The 18,673-nt window shown below is 37.3% G+C and overlaps 3 protein-coding genes and 1 long non-coding RNA gene across 4 annotated transcripts; 2 read left to right on the forward strand and 2 right to left on the reverse strand.

Moving 5' to 3' along the window:
- Nucleotides 1-945: 945 nt before the first annotated feature.
- Nucleotides 946-4,827, reverse strand: LOC140778539 (uncharacterized). Its single transcript, XR_012107200.1, has 3 exons — nucleotides 4,647-4,827; nucleotides 3,061-3,182; nucleotides 946-1,893 (listed from the first exon to the last, which is right to left on the reverse strand). It is a non-coding gene; the product is annotated as an uncharacterized lncRNA (long non-coding RNA).
- A 395-nt stretch (nucleotides 4,828-5,222) lies between these two features.
- LOC140779738 (F-box protein At3g12350) lies at nucleotides 5,223-9,505 on the forward strand. Its single transcript, XM_073124976.1, has 2 exons — nucleotides 5,223-6,196; nucleotides 6,430-9,505. Exons 1-2 carry the CDS (start codon nucleotides 5,393-5,395, stop codon nucleotides 6,898-6,900), a joined length of 1,275 nt encoding a protein of 424 aa, XP_072981077.1. The 5' UTR covers nucleotides 5,223-5,392; the 3' UTR covers nucleotides 6,901-9,505.
- Nucleotides 9,506-12,881: 3,376 nt separating this feature from the next.
- On the forward strand, nucleotides 12,882-14,005 carry LOC140778902 (uncharacterized). The gene is made up of 2 exons (XM_073123799.1): nucleotides 12,882-13,181; nucleotides 13,260-14,005. The coding sequence occupies exons 1-2, from the start codon at nucleotides 12,978-12,980 to the stop codon at nucleotides 13,680-13,682; spliced, it is 627 nt and encodes a 208-aa protein (XP_072979900.1). The 5' UTR covers nucleotides 12,882-12,977; the 3' UTR covers nucleotides 13,683-14,005.
- Nucleotides 14,006-14,549: 544 nt separating this feature from the next.
- Nucleotides 14,550-18,513, reverse strand: LOC140779855 (uncharacterized). The gene is made up of 5 exons (XM_073125150.1): nucleotides 17,916-18,513; nucleotides 17,694-17,838; nucleotides 16,705-16,864; nucleotides 15,340-15,549; nucleotides 14,550-14,935 (listed from the first exon to the last, which is right to left on the reverse strand). Exons 1-5 carry the CDS (start codon nucleotides 18,445-18,447, stop codon nucleotides 14,930-14,932), a joined length of 1,053 nt encoding a protein of 350 aa, XP_072981251.1. The 5' UTR covers nucleotides 18,448-18,513; the 3' UTR covers nucleotides 14,550-14,929.
- Nucleotides 18,514-18,673: the final 160 nt, after the last annotated feature.

Raw genomic sequence — 18,673 nt, forward strand, 5'->3', positions numbered from 1 at the left:
AGAAAGTGTTAAGAGTATATAATATAAGAACGTATTAAAGTATAAAATATAAAAATTATTATTGTCTAACAATTTAAAATTCAAAATAGTTAATAAATTAATAATAAATAGATATTATCTTGACGAAATTGAACTATGGCATTACTTAAATCCATCAGTGTGCTTGCGGAAATACTGAGAAGTGATAATCTATATTTTCTGGTTCTTTTACAATTCAGAGGTGAATAAGATGAATTATCTCTAAGATTAAAGCATAAAATAAAAAGTAATGTGAAAATGTATCCATGATTTCTTATCACTTTTCAGTTGGCCTAAGCATTAAACCAATCATCTACCAGGTAATTTAAAAGAGAGTACAAACTGAGGGGAAGTGCAGTAATAAATACCTGGTAGAAAATCTACCACACCTTGGACTTGAGTTCGATTAATGTGGAACGCATGAAGAAACCATCCAAATCAGTAAACAATCTTTTTGTCACCTTGGACTTGAGTTCGATTAATGTGGAACGCATGAAGAAACCATCCAAATCAGTAAACAATCTTTTTGTCTTCATCCATCTGCTACCAGCCAAATATATGTCCCCGATAAGATAAGATAAGGATGGTAGATAAGTTCGAGGTAAGAATTGGACTCAATTGTCTTAATAAAGTGAGAAGATATCTCAGTGCTATAGTTTTCCTCCCCTGTCGCACTCCTGGACCAATAACAGCGTTTAATAAAGTCCTATTGCTTGACTAAACAGCAAGTCCAAGTTCACCAGCATGAACTGCAGGAGATAGGCTTTATACGTCCGAAGTCAGGCTGGATCATTCTTCAAAGGCTTCCTAACAGCTTTGAAGTCCTATTGCTTGACTAAACAGCAAGTCCAAGTTCACCGGCATGAACTGCAGGAGATAGGCTTTATACGTCCGAAGTCAGGCTGGATCGTTCTTCAAAGGCTTCATAACAAAGAATGATTTCATAAAGATCATCATCAGACACATTTCCTAATTATTTGTGACTCAGATTCAATTATCTTATAAAGTGGAAAGATATATCTCAGTACTATGGTCTTCCTCCCTTATTGCACTCCTTGACCAATAATAGCGTTAAAGTCCTATTACATATTACCTGACTGAATAGCAAGTCCAAGTTCAACGACAGAACTGCAGGAGACAGGCTTTATACGGCCAGAGTCAGGTTGATTCGTTCTTCAAAGACGATTTTAGAATCAATGACCATGTTGGTCCAAAAGCAGTGTCCATCATGCAGTTTAGACTCATATTAATGCAAAGGCTACTGCCCTAAATCCTAAAGACCCAACCCAAAGTCAAATGGTATTGTTCCTCAAGATCCGCTAAACTATATAACTAGCAGTTGCATATAATTAATTCGAAATCCTTTACCAGGACAATTGCGGCAGAGATACTAATGAAGAACTAGACAAAAGACTTGGCCTTCACCTACAGTGAGATAAGGTTCATGACAAGGGTATATGAAAAGTGAAAACAAAGGTAACTCTTCCGGAATCTCCACTAAGTCGTCCACAACAATCATGAGTCAACTCTAGTGCTCTGTCGGATAATTTTGAGTAAAGGGGAATCAAAATTATAAGCATACAGTAACCCTTACCAGTCATTTTGGCTTATATGTACAGGTGCTCCTTAAGATATATTGTATGCTGTTAAATAAGATGGCTAGGTACTTGTGTCTACTGAATTGTCTACCTTGAACAAATATTTACTATAGCTAGGTACAATAATCATAAACTCAAAATAAGTCTTTCCCAGTGCAATAACAAATCAAATTCCATTTTAAAATATAATCATAAAAACACCCGCTTAATTGAAAACAGAAGCATATTCTTGAGGAGAAGGGTGATAAACCTTCAGAAGAGTATACCACTTCCTCACCTGCATACAGTGACAGCAAGCTTAACTACTAATTTTACAAGGACTGATGCGAAACTGGAATGATAATTACTTGGTCCATAGCCAAGTTCTAATGACAGTATGAAGAAACAGGAATTCTCTCTTTGTTTGTTCCCAACAATATAATGTCTAGAGTGACGTGATATGTTCTTCATTCAAGAATATACAAAATGCATTTGGCTCTCTAACGCTTTAGTACTGATTTTTTAGGAATAAAATTATATGCAAGTGCTGCTAAGAAGGAAAAGAAAAAGGATACTGCAATCATACAAATCCATAAATAGCTTGCATTTAATAAAATGTATGGGCAAGCAACTAAGCAAACAACATAGGAAAGAACAAGAACCTAATATAAACCAAAAGAGAGGAAAAATCATCAGGTTTCTAACAATGTTGGCCTATTTTTTTCATGCCTCAAAGTAAAAGGTACATCTTTTCTAAAAGCTAGTGTGCCAGCAGGGTTTTCCAATCCATATAGATGTAATAGATAAATTCAGCCATCAGTGTCTGAGAATTTTAAAAAAATTTCCAAATGGCCTTTGCTCGCCTCCTGCCTGGGGCATAAATATATGCCTTTTCTATCCCTCTATCCTAATTTTTTTGCTAAAAATCATAGAGAATCAACCCTTTCACCACTATCTATCACTCACAGATTACCAGGAAGAGGTTTCAGCTTTCCTCATCGAACAGTTCTTATGCAAACATAAGATATCTTCTAGTATTACTACAACTCTTCATATAGAAATAATGGCCTCAGGACATATCATATCCCTAGATACAAAAGGAGATTATAAATACAACATGAGCAAAATGTTAGATTAAATAGGATCAGAATATGATATTCTTTAAAGTTTAAATGCAGAATTAGAACATGCATCAAGTTTGACCTAAAAGACCTTTGGGAGTTTCATTGCACGTCTTGCAAAAGAAACAAAGTGAATTAGTTCAAAGAGCCTATTCACAATTTCAGGTGATTCAGCTATCATAATATGACAAGATACTGCAACTTAGATTCAGTCTAAGTACAGATCACCCCATATTCCTTCCCTTCTTTGACTAGGGTCATCCGCAATTTAAAGGCGCAAAATGTAAATCAGTATGTAGTAAGGTAATGTGACAATAAAATGGTTAAAAATGAAAAATACACACCACATAATCCCATCCATGTTTATCAGCAAACAGTTTTGCAGCTTCTTCACTACCAAAACTAAGTCCTGCGATTGCCATATGAGTCCCCTGTGGATGTCCAACCCATCAATGGATTCTCCCACCTATATTTTAATACGGTGTCAATAAAAATAATAATTATAAAGATCAGTCCTCATGCCATTTCGTCAATTTAGTGCATCAAAGAAAACAAGGAAAATACGCATTACATAAATTACCAAATCTAAACCAATGAGATGAGAGATGAACTATACTGTCTCTGTGGTTCTGGGGTCAGCTTCAACTATGAAGACAAAGAAAATGTACAATTGGATTAATGATAAAATTCCGCTCACATTATCCATCAACACTAATGTTTGATGTATTCTATCAGTCTCTGCAACTTGTAATCTCTAGAATTATCCAGTAGCTGAGTGCAAATTCCAAAAGATAATAATTGATTCCCTAAAAATGTCAGTTGATGAGAGTAAAGATGCATAAGTAGAAAGCGGCAGTTGCCATAAGCTACGATTGCAATTGGTGACTTATGGTCAAGCTAAATTGGCATACATAAGAGACAGGGTATATGAATTAACTGCTAATAAGGTCATCTTATAATTTGTTAGTAAGGCGATCGATATTAAGCAGAACTGGGGTCATAACTTTTGGGTTGACATAAAATTGATTTTCCACCTTCCAACTTTTCCAGAAACTTGCTAAGTTGCAGTCCTAGCTGGGGAAAAAATCATGACCTGAATTCAGTCAGGAGAGCAGAAACTAGAAAGATCAGCTTTATCGGCAAAATATAACATGTAAGTGTGCATGCAGGATGAAAGTGATGCATCCCTTCAACTACACTTAAATATGCGGTATCAGCTAAATTGAACTTTTGGAAGCAACAATGGATTCTAGACATATTTTGGAAGTTAAATATGTATATTTACTTAACTAGATTCAACAATTTCCTAAGAGGAATGGCAATAATCTAAACAGACCACCAAAGGGAAAGTTTGGTGTTGCATCAATGTTTTGATGACTTTGTAGAGCAAAAGTATTGTGGTCTGCATGAAGGAAATTAAAATACAAGTTTATCAAACAAATACTAGAAGGAAAAAAAATCAGTGCAACTGATAAAATTAATTAAAAACTATTATTTAATCAATATGAAGTGTGAGGCACAAATACTATACCAATCCAAGGAGTTGAAGGAAGAACGACTATTATAAGCATTACGAATGCAGTAGGGTGATAATAACAAGATAGCTGACATATAAGAGCGATTAGACACTGAGGCTTGCACCAATGGAGTTTATAGAAAATTAAATCAAGAGAACAACAAGATCAGACAAGTGAGAGATTATATTTCATTCGACAATAATTTCTACTAAAATTTTATACGGGTACTTTGCAAAATAACGTATGAGTTCAATAAAAGCAGCTAATTTCCATACAGTAATGCTTTCGATCATTATTAATAACCATCTTACAGTTAGCACAAGTCCCAGACTTAATGTCTTCTAAATTCTTCACGGGCAAAAAATTGAGTGCACGAGAGAAACAAGTAATAGCCTCGGAGTCTTTGCATATACCTTTCGCCGGACGTGTTCAAGAGGGATCCCAGAGACGAGGGCATCCGAAGAGATCGATCTCGATAGCGCCCTTCGTTGGAGCGGAGCGGCCATCTCCACCTCGGTGCCTCGCAAAGAAGGGGAAAGTTTCGGAGTTAGCAGCCCCAAGCGGTTGCACGATTAAGTCGTCTTATCCAATTTTGTAATTTGGTTGTTATCCGCCGCCTATCCGAGCTCAAAACGCCAATGAGGCAAAAGTAAAGCATAAGTGGGTCCAATAACTTATGATGAGGTGAATAAACTTTTTCTTTAGAGGTTTGTCTGTACATTCGAATGAGAAATCAATTGAACTTTTTGCTTTTTTTTTTTATTATTTTTATTTTTTCTGTACGCAAAATGTCTTACGATGGCACAATAATTGGTCGATATAAAGTGAACATTATTCTCCATTTTAAGTATATCAATAATACAAGAAAATTAGAATAAGGACATTTACAATATAATATTGTGAAGATCTTAGGAATATAATTTGCTTTCCACGGATATCCATATACAGGTATGGCTACAGAATGGATAGGCAAATCTAATCGATGTGAATCGAATGTGATGTCCAACCCGGCCCGATTGGTGTAGCCGGGAGTTCCTCCACCGCCTCGAATATTCCATCTGAGTCACTTTGAACAGCGGCGAGAAACGACGATTAAACAGAACAACTCCTTTTCTCCTCCTCATTCCCAATTCCTCCAATCCTAACCCTAACCATTGCAATGTCGTCGTCGTCGTCGCCTTCCTTCTCCGATTTCCCCGACGACCTGCAGCTCACGATCCTCTCATACCTCTCTCCTTCCGAGCTCTCCGCCTTCGCCTGCACCTCCCGCCGTTTCGCCGCGCTCTGCTCCGCCTCCTCCTCCTCCTCCGCCCCTCTCTATCTGGCCATGTGCCGCCGCCGCTGGGGTTCGAAGATCCTCCTCCCCTCCTCCATCTCCGCCGTCCAATTCACCCGCCTCTACCGCGACCTCGACCGATGGGAGCACCTCATCGGCTTCTGGCGCCGCGTCGGACGGGGAGACTCGGTTAGCGATTCCCCCCTCGTCTACTTCGAATGGGGCGCTTCCTCCATTATCGGCTACCGAGTCTCCCCCTCGCCCGATTCCGGAAGTTATGGTGTCCTCAAGGTTCCGTTCCTCTGGCTTGGTTTCTCCCCACTGGGCGAGCCTGTGAGCTTCAGATCGGTATCAGATTCGTCGGATTTGCTGCCGGCGAACGTTAGTTTCATGGGTAATAATCATTTTGTTCTGGAGGAGAATTGCAGCTTCTACGCTGATGCTTCTGAAGGGACATTGGATGAGGTGAGTGCAATTGAGAGCACGTCACCACCGGATCGCATGATGTCGGAGATCTATCAGTATGTTGCGAATCGAACGAGCCCGGGAAGTGATAAGGCTTCCAGGAGACAGAGGAAGAAGGAGAGGGAACGACTCGGGAAGCGAAGAGGATTGGAAGCTGAACATTTCCTCAAGGTGACAAATTATCTTCCCACATCCTCGCGGCCTCTGCAGGGCTTATGGAAGGTGATTTCTTCTCTTTCCCTATTGTTTTTCTTTATCAGAAATTTGCCATCTGTAGTATGTGTGCATTGTTTTCTTCTGTTTCCCTCTTGATTTTTTTTTTTGCTTAGAAAGTTGCTTGTTTTAAAGTAATTTTATATCTCTGTTAGTGCTAGTTTGCTTGCGTATCGCCATTTTCTTTGTGATTTTATTCTTCATACAAAGTGAGGATCTCAGATGGCATTTGCTTCGAATAGGGGATTTCTGAGGACATGGTCCTGGAATTTTTCCTCGTCAGATACGATGATATTGGTGGAATATCTTGTAGATGCATCAGCGAGGCAGGGGTGCGTTTCTCTGTTTGCTCCCCTGTCTTCTGGACTTCAAATATGACATTTATTGAACCCCCATTTTCTAAGGAGGAACAGGATCTCTATAGTAGCCGTGAACATATCCGACAGATTACTCCGAATCGGTGTGGATCAGAGAGGGAGATTGTCTCACGGGTCTTATGTATCAATTCTAGTTATGACCTGGTGATCCCAGACCTATCTGGCTCCTCGAGTGATTTAAGAAATGTGGAGGGTAGAATTTGGGAGTATGAGGATGGAAGTTTTGGGTTCGGGTTCCTTCGGAACAATTTCATCATTGATTTGAAGCATATGGCCTTAGAAGGATGTGTTCTTGATACTGTGGAGTATTTCTGCAATCATTTAGCTTGTGAATAATCCTATAATAAGCTATGCTCATTATAAATATGTATTAAAATTATCTAAAAAAGTTGTTAGTTCATTCGATATTGCAAATTCCATGATGTTTTTTATGGATAACTTAAACTTGTTAGTGCTTACTGTACATGTTGAATCGATATTATGTCGAGAACATAATGTAATTGTTTATATTTTGAACCAGAAAGTTGCTCACAACATCCTGCTCAGTTCTTTACTTTGATAGTGCATTTTTTTAAGGTGCTATACAGCTATTGGTACTTTGCACATAATATGTCTGGTTACTTTGTTTCATGATGTCTTAGATAGTCTGATTTAGGAATATTATAAAGTAACTTCAAGGGTTCAGATGTTAATAAGATGAACTGTGCTGCAGTTTTTTTTGTTTTTAAATTTTATTTTAGTAAAACTGTGCTGCAGTTAAGCTTATGAAAATCAATAATGCAGAATGAAGGTTTAGACATCCTACACAGGTAGATTGGAAGTCAGGCAATTGGTTTTCAACCGAAATTTCCATACCCAATTAAGAAAACTTCAAGTAATTCTTAAAACACACTTTTCCAGGTCTAGAGGTGTAGAAATGTTCTCTGCAAGTAAAAAATCAGGAAACACCGAAAGTTTGCAGAATTCAACATGAGGCATGTAGCCATTGAGATTTCTAATATGTAAACAGGAAAAAAGCTTGGGCCTTGTTTGTTTTGAGTTTAAAAACTCCTTGTGAACTGATTTAGGGACTTTTAAACTTGTTCAATAATCAAACATCTTTTTATCTTTTTTATATTTAATCAAATTTACTCTTCAAAAAATCAAGATTAAAAAATAAAATTAACTAATTGAGTTTGGGGTTTAGACTCAAACCAAACAAAGCTTTGAGAACTAGTAAGTTCAGTATTTCCGAGTCAATCGTATAGTATAGTATCATCAGCGTTCATGTCTGATTAGGTTCAAAAGAAAAAAGAAGGGAAAACTCAGTCTATTATCAGCAGGTTCAGAATTTCAGCAGTTTCATTTTGGGTAAGTGAAAGCGAAGGTTTTAAAAGGCTTTAGGTGGTACGGCGGAAAATAGGTTATGTAACATCTAGTCGCTAGGTAGATAGGGCCTACAATTCAAGAAGGTCTAAAAGATAAACAAATAAAAAAAATAGTTTAAATTGTTACCTACAGTCTATCAAGAATTAATGCCTTGTTGTTAAGCACAACACTACATCGTTAAAAATCCACAAATTTCCCAACACTTATAACAATTTGAATATTAAGTTCATACGTACTAAACATCATACAAGATACTAAAGTGGTTTATATGGGCAGGACCTAAGCAAACCTGAAGCGGGTGTGTTGGTGGTAAGGTGAAATTGTTTTTAAACAATGGTGAAAAGCTATAAATCTCTAGTAAATTTTGTAGCAATTGATGGTGTTACCATGCAGAAATGTGCAATGAGATTAGTTAGGTAAAAAAAGGACTAATGAAAAAGATTAAATATCATGACAGAAGTTTGAGACAAATTAGTTGGGAACATATAGTCATACTAGAATCATTTGTTGTAAAATCAGTTTTAATTTGAGGGTGCTGTTTGATGAGATTATGGGCTATATATGTATTTTCAAGGGTTGATATGGTAAGGAGAGATAGAATGACAACAGCAAAGAAGAATATGAAAAGCAGTATGACAATAGTAGGTGAAATAAAAAGAAAAAGAATAGTGGATGAACATGTGGACGCGGCACTCAACCAAAGAGACCAGTTCAATGAAAATAAGCCATAAGTTGGACATATTGCCCTGTTAGGACAGATAATTATACATCATTATTAGCCTTCTTTAGTGCCCTTTGCCAAAAGATTTGAGAACTCTTCAAGTCAATCATAATGAGAACTGTTATCATCAAATTTGATGAAATAAGCAATTTTATATCATTTTCCGAACCCATCATTTTTTATGACTTCTTGCTTGACATATTTGGTAGTTCTCTCTCAGTTCTTTTTTCTTTTCACTGTGCTACTGAATTAAAGGACATCTGTTCACCTCTAAAGAAGTTTCATCATATTATGGTATTGGATTGCAGCATTGTTAGGATTGCTTTCTTCTTTCTATACGTGGATCTCTTCTTGCTAATTTTTATTCTTAGGTTCTCTCTTTTCATCCTTACCATTTACTCTATCCTATCTAAGACTTGAGATAATTTGTTCTTGACAAACTCATTACATACAGAAGGGAAGGTATTTTATGCACAACGGAAAGCCACTGTTTGGTTTATTAGTATTAGTTGCTTCTTTTTTGCGTCATATATAGCAGTTTATAAAAAGAAACCTTTTATTGTACCATGTTTTACATGGCGGCAGAATATAAATCACATGTAGTTGGTTTCAACCAGAGAGATCTGTTAAAGTTATGATTTATGCAACTCATAGTTCATAGACGTAGTAAGTACTAGCATGAACAGAAGTTTCCTTTATGATTTATGTGTACACCTCTCCTCAATAATGCATTAATGCTGCTCTTAAAAACATGGGTCTCGTGTGGAAAATAATAAGCGGCAGCAGTTCCACATGTAGCCGCCTAGTTAGAGAAAATTGGAACACGAAACTTTTATGATTGAAGTTGATATAATAAAAACCATTGGTATGAGAGTGAGACACCTAAATTGTACAGATTGTAATCGAGCTTGAACATGACATAATGGTAAGTAGTTATTATAATTTCATCATGTGATTTTTTAAGAGAGTTTCATCTTGTGATAGTTTCAACTAGGTTTTAAGTTGTAAAAATCATGAGCCTTTTCCATTTGCTTTATAGGGGCATAACCTCTAGTGACTGCTTACTTAGCAAGCAACTCTTTGATTTTATCTGAAATGCAAAGCTAATGACTGAAACTGAGATATGATTCTTGTGTGAAGTTCATATATTGCATTATAATACCCTTTATCGGAAAAGATGTATAGACGAACAAAAAGAGCAAGGAATTCGTCAGATTGCAAGTATTATTGACCCAGATGGTACATAAAATGGTAAGTTCTATTGCAAAGAAAATGTATGAATATATATATATATATATATATATATATATATATATATATATATATAATATTTTGCTGATGGGTAGTGAAGTTATTTGCCCCTCTCTATATGTTTCTAGATTTTGGCAGCGATTGGGTAATGAGAGATGTCAACAAGTTACCAATTTCTTTATTCTATTCTTAGCTTGGAGTGATAACCACGGTACCTCTAGGTGGGACCAATATCGTGAGTGCAATTTTCTACAACTTCTCACCTGTTTGGCTGAAAATTCTATTAAATCAAAACGAGTTTTACAAACTATATACAGAGAAACACACACACACATATATATATATATATATACTATCGTATAACATGAAAATACAAGCAAGTTCAAATAGCAAATAAGATCTAAATAAGACACCTCCCAAATTATAAACACTAGGAAGAGAAGAAAACACGTCGGCGGCTAAAGGAATCCCCTCTTAGAGGAGGAGGAAAGAAGCAAATGTCAAATCCTAGCAGAGTTAGGGCTGGCGTTTGTATCTTAATATTTTTCCACCTCTGATAGAACTACTATTTAGAAGTCATTATCCCCGGCAAAATATTAATTTGATTACTGGAGGTGGGATCATCAAAATACCAGAAATCCAACCATGAGCTTTGGTGGATCTGTGGATTTTCATTGGTTAGTAAACGAAGATTAACTTTACCAAAATATATATATAAGAAAGTTGAGAATCGTTAATTATCACGTGACTATTAATTGAAACATTCTCTTCTCATCATCTGGCTCATTTGCAGAAAATATTACTTTCTTTTTCAGCAAAAAATATTAGCACTAATCAGATGAGACGCAGTTTATTGTCTGAAAATTTCTTCTGTTTTTATTTTCCTTTTTTCTTTATGATGATCATTACTAGCTATTCCATGGTTTCCAACCATATAACATAATGAGATTATTTCTGGGAGGTTGAAATTAAAACAGGAAGCCAAATCAGTCCCCCTTCTTGCAGTGATGTAAGTATATAGACAAATTATGGCCATAAGTTGGTGAAAGAACTCTTCCAACTACCTCGTTGATGCAGTGCAGCAGTCCTGATTAATGCCATCGCCGGCCTAACCAAACTTTAAACATGATGTACGTCAAATGAAAACGTTTAGATTTTGAATAATACGCAAATCCATACAAATTAAGTCAAGCGTTTAAATTAAAGCAAAACAATACTTTTAACTAGCAAATGAGGTTTGTAAGTATAGCATGTTTAAGAAGTTGATGAGTTCTGGTTATTATTAGTGACAAGAAATGATAGTGAGATAAACTAATAATAAAAAATTAATATATAGGTGATTAATACTCTTTATTTTTACTATTTACAAATTGATAAATCCCAATCTATCTGATTTAATTTATTCCCCATTCCAGCATTTGATCACAGTATATCATCGTAAAAGTCGTCGTCCCTCACACCGTCTGTCATCGTAAAAGACGCACAATTATTATTCATCAGTCCATAATAACAAAGTATACGTATTTATGATGGATCCTGGACCAGAGAGCAACTCCCTAAAAATCGGTGTCATTGTCCTTATCAATCCAAATCAAGTATAGTGAGGTTCGTCATAGGAAGACAGAATACATATTTCAAAATCCTTTTTACTGCTCTTTAGTTTGAACACATTCTTTTCAAAGAGAAAGCTATATTTCATTCTTTCCTAGAAGTTGGTCTAATATAAATTTAGAGCGGGGAGAGGGGTGATGGCGTTTTGACTTTGCTTCTTACTTGGCTACAAACGCAAGGGTCTAAGGAAAAAAAATACATCTAGAGGCAAATACATAAATGTAAAGTATTTAAGCTTAGCTTACGATTTTATCGCGATCCAGCAATTGAAGGTTCATAGACCTATATAATACTAAAATGCTAGAAAAGAATCCTCAACGTATGAAAAATAACTAAAGAAATGGGAAAAAAAGAGTAAGACTCGAGGACTCATCGACAAGTAAAAGCTATTGTGAATGACCTCGCGGTCAGCATCAGCACTATTGTCTCAAGAGAAGAGCATGTTGGCACCCTAGCACCGACACCTACTCTCGCTTCCAAGCAAGCGATAAAAATACCTCTTGCCCATAAAAAGCAATGAGGAGTTAGTTGAATTAGATAGGCTAGAGAGGATGGAGATGGAAAGGGTTTCGGTTGAAGATCAATAAAAAGAGTGAATGGGAGATCATGTCTAGGATTCATAATTATTTGGCTGAGGAGAAGGTGACGGTGGCGACAATAATAACGGCGATAACAAGAAGAGGGGTGAGAAATGAAAAGAGAAAAAATTAATGAGGAACAAACTCACTTGAGAGATGGAGGGAGAGAAATCGCACAAATGGAGAAGAAAAAGACGTAGAAAGAGTAACTGACAGCACATTTGAACTCCTACTATTTAAACACATCAAATTTGATCGTTTGCTTTTGAACTTGCACCTGAATTTTTTGAACTATTATACCATGTCAAGACTAAGTTAGACAAAGCCAAGGACTCGAATTTGCATCTCACAGAATTAGCCCCACCTCTTTGACCTGAATAAATTCAAGTTAATCACTGGTACATATATATATACAAACTAAGGTTAAGACTTTTAATCTCTGGATATATAATAATAAATCGTTTCTACCTCCTAATTTATCTATGATTCTTGTAACAAAATTAGCAATTGTTTATGGTGCATTTAGAGGTAAACAAGCGTTATTACATATAAATAAAATACAAAGGCCAATTGGAAGGTCCATCTATTAGCGTCAGACATCATAAGACCAATTCAGAGTCTCCGACATCCAACTTGTCGATTCCCTGCTCCCAAATCTAGTAATTTCCGCAGCCCAAAACCTTACCAAGTCAACTGCATTAACAGAAAGCTTCTTTGGACTGCGTCCATATCCCGATTTGACTAACGAGGCAACGACTTGTTACGCTTCTTATTCCCCAAGTCTCTCTCTGTTTTATATATTGTGAACTCCTTCAGAAACCGAGAGGATTACCCCAAGAACTCCTTCAAATTAATTGGCAATTTGGCATGCTATACTAAAGACTATGTTCTGTGGCACCGGCAGCTTCAAGCACGTCGACGAGGATCCACGCACTGCTTCGGCGTCGCCGAGGAGAACCAAGAAGAAGAAACCCGACAAGAATCCTTATTCCTCAAGAGGGTTGGATAAGTATTCCACGGTGCTATCCGAGCTCAACTCTAGGAGGGAGAAGATTTTGGCTAAGGCTGACTCGGATGGTATAGCCATGGTGAGGTTCATGTTCTCGAGCTCTCACGATTGGGTTCCGATAATTGTCAAGCTAAGGGATCCTAAAACTCATGATCAGGAGGATGTCAACAACTTGGATAAGAGGAATAAGAATACCAAGGCTTTATCTTGTCCGACCAAACCCGAGGAGGAGGCCGATAAGGAGGCGAAGGAAGTGGCGAAAGAGGCGAAGCCGACGTCGGAGATCAAGGAGGAGAAGGAGGAGGTAGCTTGGTCTTGGAGGAGGTGGACTTTTGGGTATCATTGGCCTCTGGTGATGATTTTAATATTGGTATGCTTGGTGTTGTTTGGAAGGGTGTTTGCCATTTGTTGCACTTCTATATGGTGGTATTTGGTGCCTGTGATGAAGGATTGGGATGGAAATATGAGGAAGTCTACGAGGAAGGAGGAGTATGGGAAGAGGCTAAGTGCAAAGAAGATGGGAGGAGTGCTTGAATCATCATCACCTAAAGCCCATGTTAATGGGAAGAAAGGGAAATAGTTAAGTTTAATGATGCCCCTCTTTGTTGTTCTTTTATTTTTTGTCTTCTTTTTTGTAACTTTTGTTAGATATTCTTATTTAGTATGTTTTCTTTTGTGTAAATTATGTATGTTGTCTATGTTGGGTTTGATTGAGGATCAATCCTCAACGCCCTTAGCTGTTGATTTTTGCCCAGCTTTTGTACACAGTTCAAGATGTGGTTCTCAAACATTTGCAGCTCTTTTCGTTGGTCAACCAAAAGGATCGATCATTTCAGATCTCAAAAAGAGATGAGAAAGTTCTACAAGAGGCTGGTAGATCTTAGAACGACTAACAAATCATATGAACTTTTTTTTTTCTTTTCTTCTCTGTAACATGATCTCCATGGAGTTCCTCCAACTTCAACATTTAATGGAGTAGAAGACCCTGCAATCTCTCCACTTTGGCTTCACGAAATATCCCGTGCAGTTAGCTGCATCTATCCCGTGCTCTGGATGGAGGAATCGACAAAGACGATAATTAAATAGACTACCCGTGAATTTCTTAGAAAATTTTTCTGAAGTTATTTATTTATTTTTAACAGAAAGATTTAGACTCTTACGAACAGAGTACGTCCATTTTCTAGATTAAATGCATATTTTTTTTTATAATTAATGCACATACATTTATATAAGAGATCTTCATAAGAGTTTAATTTTATTATCACTAAAAATATTAAAAAAAAAATCAAAAACTTTTTGATGCAAATAGCCTATCACAATCACCACTTCTCTTACTGGTTTGCTGCGTAACAAGTAAAATATTATCTATATAAGTAGGACAGGGCTAAGATATGATACGTAAAAAGAGGGCGAATTTTTTCTTTGGGTAAAACGTGACACATAACAGTTGGATAGAATTTCAGTTGCATTTGCTACTAACTCATCTATACCGAAACATACTATAAATGAAGGGTTTCATACTTCCATAAAGCATCTACTATCTATACCTTGATCCAGGGAAAAGATCAAACCACACTCCTTATCTAACTTCACTAAGAATTCCAGTTTGAAAGGTAACGAGCAGATACATATTGTCAGCATAATTAGAAATGTCACCAACATAACAATTATCGATCATTCTTGGAAAGTGCACAATATATTCTTCCTGAGCCATTGCTGTGTTGTAAATGCTCCTCTATCATGGACTGCAAGTAAAGACGGCAGGTCAGTGTTTCCACAGTTGGTATTGTCAACTCGCCGTCCAGGTTCAGCTTTGAGAGATGCTCCTCAATCCTGTATGTCATCATTAACCATAGAAGGAAAAGAATATTGTTACTCAGAAGTTAACTTGATAATAATGAAGGAAATGCAATGGGAGAGAAAATTGAGAGAAGATGCAACTGAACTAGATACAAAAGGAAGAGAAAACAGTCTATGTAATGCTATCAAGTATCAAACAAACCGAAGGTAATCCCATGATGTTAGTGCAGGCCCACTGTTGGACAGGTAACTGGCTGACATCATTAAATCAAGCAGCTGGATTGCAAAATGCTACTAAGCTCAAGATCATGATAAGTCATACATGCAAAAGATTGCAACTATCAACCAATCATTTTCATGGAAACCATTTTTGTCCAAATAATCTACATTGGAGGACAATTATTGTTAAAATATTGGAATTGGAGAGAAAAACTCACTCTGAATCTTTTCCGTCGTGAACCATCTGAGTCAAACTCTGTAAACTGTGCCTGATGGGCAATGGCTTCATTTCTAATTCGTCCTGTTAGCATCTGATCCGAGCCACCTCTTTCTTGCCTATGGCTTGTAGCGGGCTTTTGCTGCACACTCCGGAAATAGCCATTTCGGTCCCAATTGACTTCATAGTCTACCTTTAGTCGTGAACCTTGCTGCAAAGCAGAACACTTCTGATTTGAAAGAGTCCTATGATATCATTGCTATTATGGGATCAATTTGGATATTTACAAAAAAATAAAACTGTCGTAATTATGTAGAAAGCCCCCAAAATAATAGCAATAGTTACTAATATTTTATGGACTTGCATAGATATAAATATCAATGGTTCTTTTAATACACAAGGTGCAGTTTGTAGAACTTATACTCTGGTTGACAATAAAGGATGCAGATCATGAGTTCTCAGTTCTTTAAATTTTGGATAATTGGGTATGACCTACAAGCTACAAAATGCTTATGCACCAAAGGAAAAAAAAAATCATATATTCAGAAAACTAAAGATGATTCATCATGTGATCACATTAATTCCAGTATTTCTTTGGTAAAATTATTTCAGGTTACCTGGAAACATTCAACAGGAGTCTAATGCAAAACTAGTTATAAAATACTGATAAAATGCGACTGACGTAGTGATCTTAGGAGCTCAATAAATTAGTATAAGTTGCATCTTGCTTTCTTATGTGGACGGTTTAGCAATTAGCTATCTTCTCTTCCAAAACCCCTTTCTCATCTATCTTCTTCTAACTAGCACTCATTACATTAGATGTAAGCATCACATAATTGTAAGTGTCAGACTATAGATGTTAAGTTTAAACAGGTTATAATGATCTGGTCATTTTTGCAAGACCCTTCTCATTTTCTGTAGTATTCAACCCTCATCCAATACTGCCAGACAAAAAGGTTTAAATGACAACTACCAAAATTTCAAAGTGGAATTGTTGAAGACGTACAATAAGCAATCAAGAACTTGTAACAGAACTGTTGGTTGTCTCTATGTGGAATAATGTGTTCTAGTTAAATAACCATTTCTAGCCGTTAGCATCTTAGCTACTCGAGCAATTGCAGCTATCCGCAAAGATAACAAATGGATGACTCTTCAGAGATCAGGGGTAGGTTATTAGTATAATTAATTCTGTTGAATATTCCTACACGAGCAAAAGAACAGGAGAAAGAAAACTAACTGTGGCATTCTAGAATATGGTATTTTAATAGCAGAGCTTATGGAGCCAAGGACAAGAACATCAATATACTTGCTATATGACCATTATAAAACATCATAATCCCATATAAAAGGTCACTTAATTATTCACCTTCTGCATTGAACGTCCACATAACACTTTGATTGCATTATAGAAATCATCGTAGTTCTCAAACTGCACCAAAACTTTGCAATTAAGTCCAGATACAATTCCCCCTTTAGCTTCATCTTCCTTCTTACTCGGATCATCGTCTCCGGTGATGTTAAGATTCCTATTAGATGCAAGTAAGAATATCACAAAATTGTGTCTACAGTTTGACACCTATTATCTAGCAAATGCATAGCATAGGTTGAGGATAACATATATTTAAGACTATCAACTATCACGAACAGCCACTATTAATCTAGCGTGAATCATAAAACATTTATGTGTCTGATGCAGTAACTGAGAAATGTCATCAACTTGTCCTCCAAAACAGCTCGTCTAGATTATGATGGTTTCCTTCCTACAAAGTTATATAGATTTTAATTTCCAAAACAGCAGAAAGATATAACAACTTCAAGGGGAAAACTACATATACTGAGCTTATGAACATAATTCGAGGATACTCCTAGAAGTAGAAGAACAAAACTATCAAGAAAGTCAATTAAATGAATATTCCATTGAGGATAAGGCTACAAGTTTAGCTGTAACTCCAACAAACCAATTCCCACCAATTTTAGCTTAAGAATCAAATTCAGAAGCCAAATTGACCATACTCAAAAGGCCCAACCCATCAAATAGGATATCTCCAGTTCACAACATTGGTGGAAGGTTTATAATAAAAGACAACAAATGCTTATTCCAGATATCCAGGATTCATCCAATTCCAGATAGAGACTTACTTATAATCATAGGCAATACTTATTCTTAGTAGGCATTTCCTGCTTTTTAACATCTTTCAAACACACAGGGTGATTAAAGAAGTATACATATAAGTAGCAAAATTTGCCATTTCTAATTTAGGATAAAAATATGCTATCGAATTTAAAACCAATTACATGACAAAGAGAAGAAAAAAGACATTTAGGAGAAACACATGTACAGTTCACGAGATGCACCTTATTTTCCCTAATGCTGAAAAAATGGTATGTGTAACCAGCATCGACGCCTTCGAGGACACTCGCGGCTCTGCGAGCCACCGGGAAGGCACACCTTGCACAATAATCGTGTCAGGCCACCGAACCCCACCCCTCACAGAACTCCCTGCCAAGTAAAACAGTGCAATTAAAGACTAAAAATTCCAACTTTATTGCGAAAAAAAAACAGGTGCAAGTTCTCACTCCGTCCATCGAGAAACTGGGAGGCATAGGAATCCTCCCAAGATTTCTTCATCCTTCCAAAATCATCCGACATCGGGATCTCCACCGTCATCCGAAACTTAACCCCCTCCAGATTCAACTCGATCCCACTCAACTTCTCCAGGACGGAGCTCCTCCATTCCGAGAACTTCTTACTAAGTGCTTCGTCGTCTTCCTCCTCGTCGCTGTTGTCTCGTTTTGGGGTTTTGAGGAAGGAGAAATCGCGGATGAAGAGGGTGCCAGAGGCGACCGGCTCGTCGCGCTTGCGCTTGTGGAGGTCGGGGAAGCGGTGGAGGAGGAGGTCGCCGTCGTCGGAGACGGGGATAGAGGAACTGGAGCGGAGGAAGGAGAGGAGGGAATGCTTGAGTTGCCACTCGTCGAGCGGTTTGATGGAGAGGTCAGCGCGGAAGAAGGTGAGGAGGAGCTTTAGGCGAGGGGAGAGGGAGAGGCCGCCGCCGAGGTCTAAGGTTTCGTTGGGCGGGAGAGAGCGGAGGGATCGACGGGCGGAGGTCATCGGTAAAGTTGAGAGCTTCGAGTTTAGTATCGGTGAGGGAGACAAGAGGACGAGTTTATTACATTTAAAATTAATTGAGACTAAAACGAGATAAACTCTAACACGTGCACCTCACGTGCCGGGTGCTCAAGAGCACACCACTGGGCCCAATCAAAATGGACTGGGATTATCCAGGCAAGATCAACCGTCAGTTTAATGTCCATTGCATCAAATCAAACCTAACCGT

Source organism: Typha angustifolia, chromosome 15 (genome assembly GCF_048772165.1).
Source record: "Typha angustifolia cultivar Huaian chromosome 15, ASM4877216v1, whole genome shotgun sequence".
Lineage (NCBI taxonomy): Eukaryota > Viridiplantae > Streptophyta > Magnoliopsida > Poales > Typhaceae > Typha > Typha angustifolia.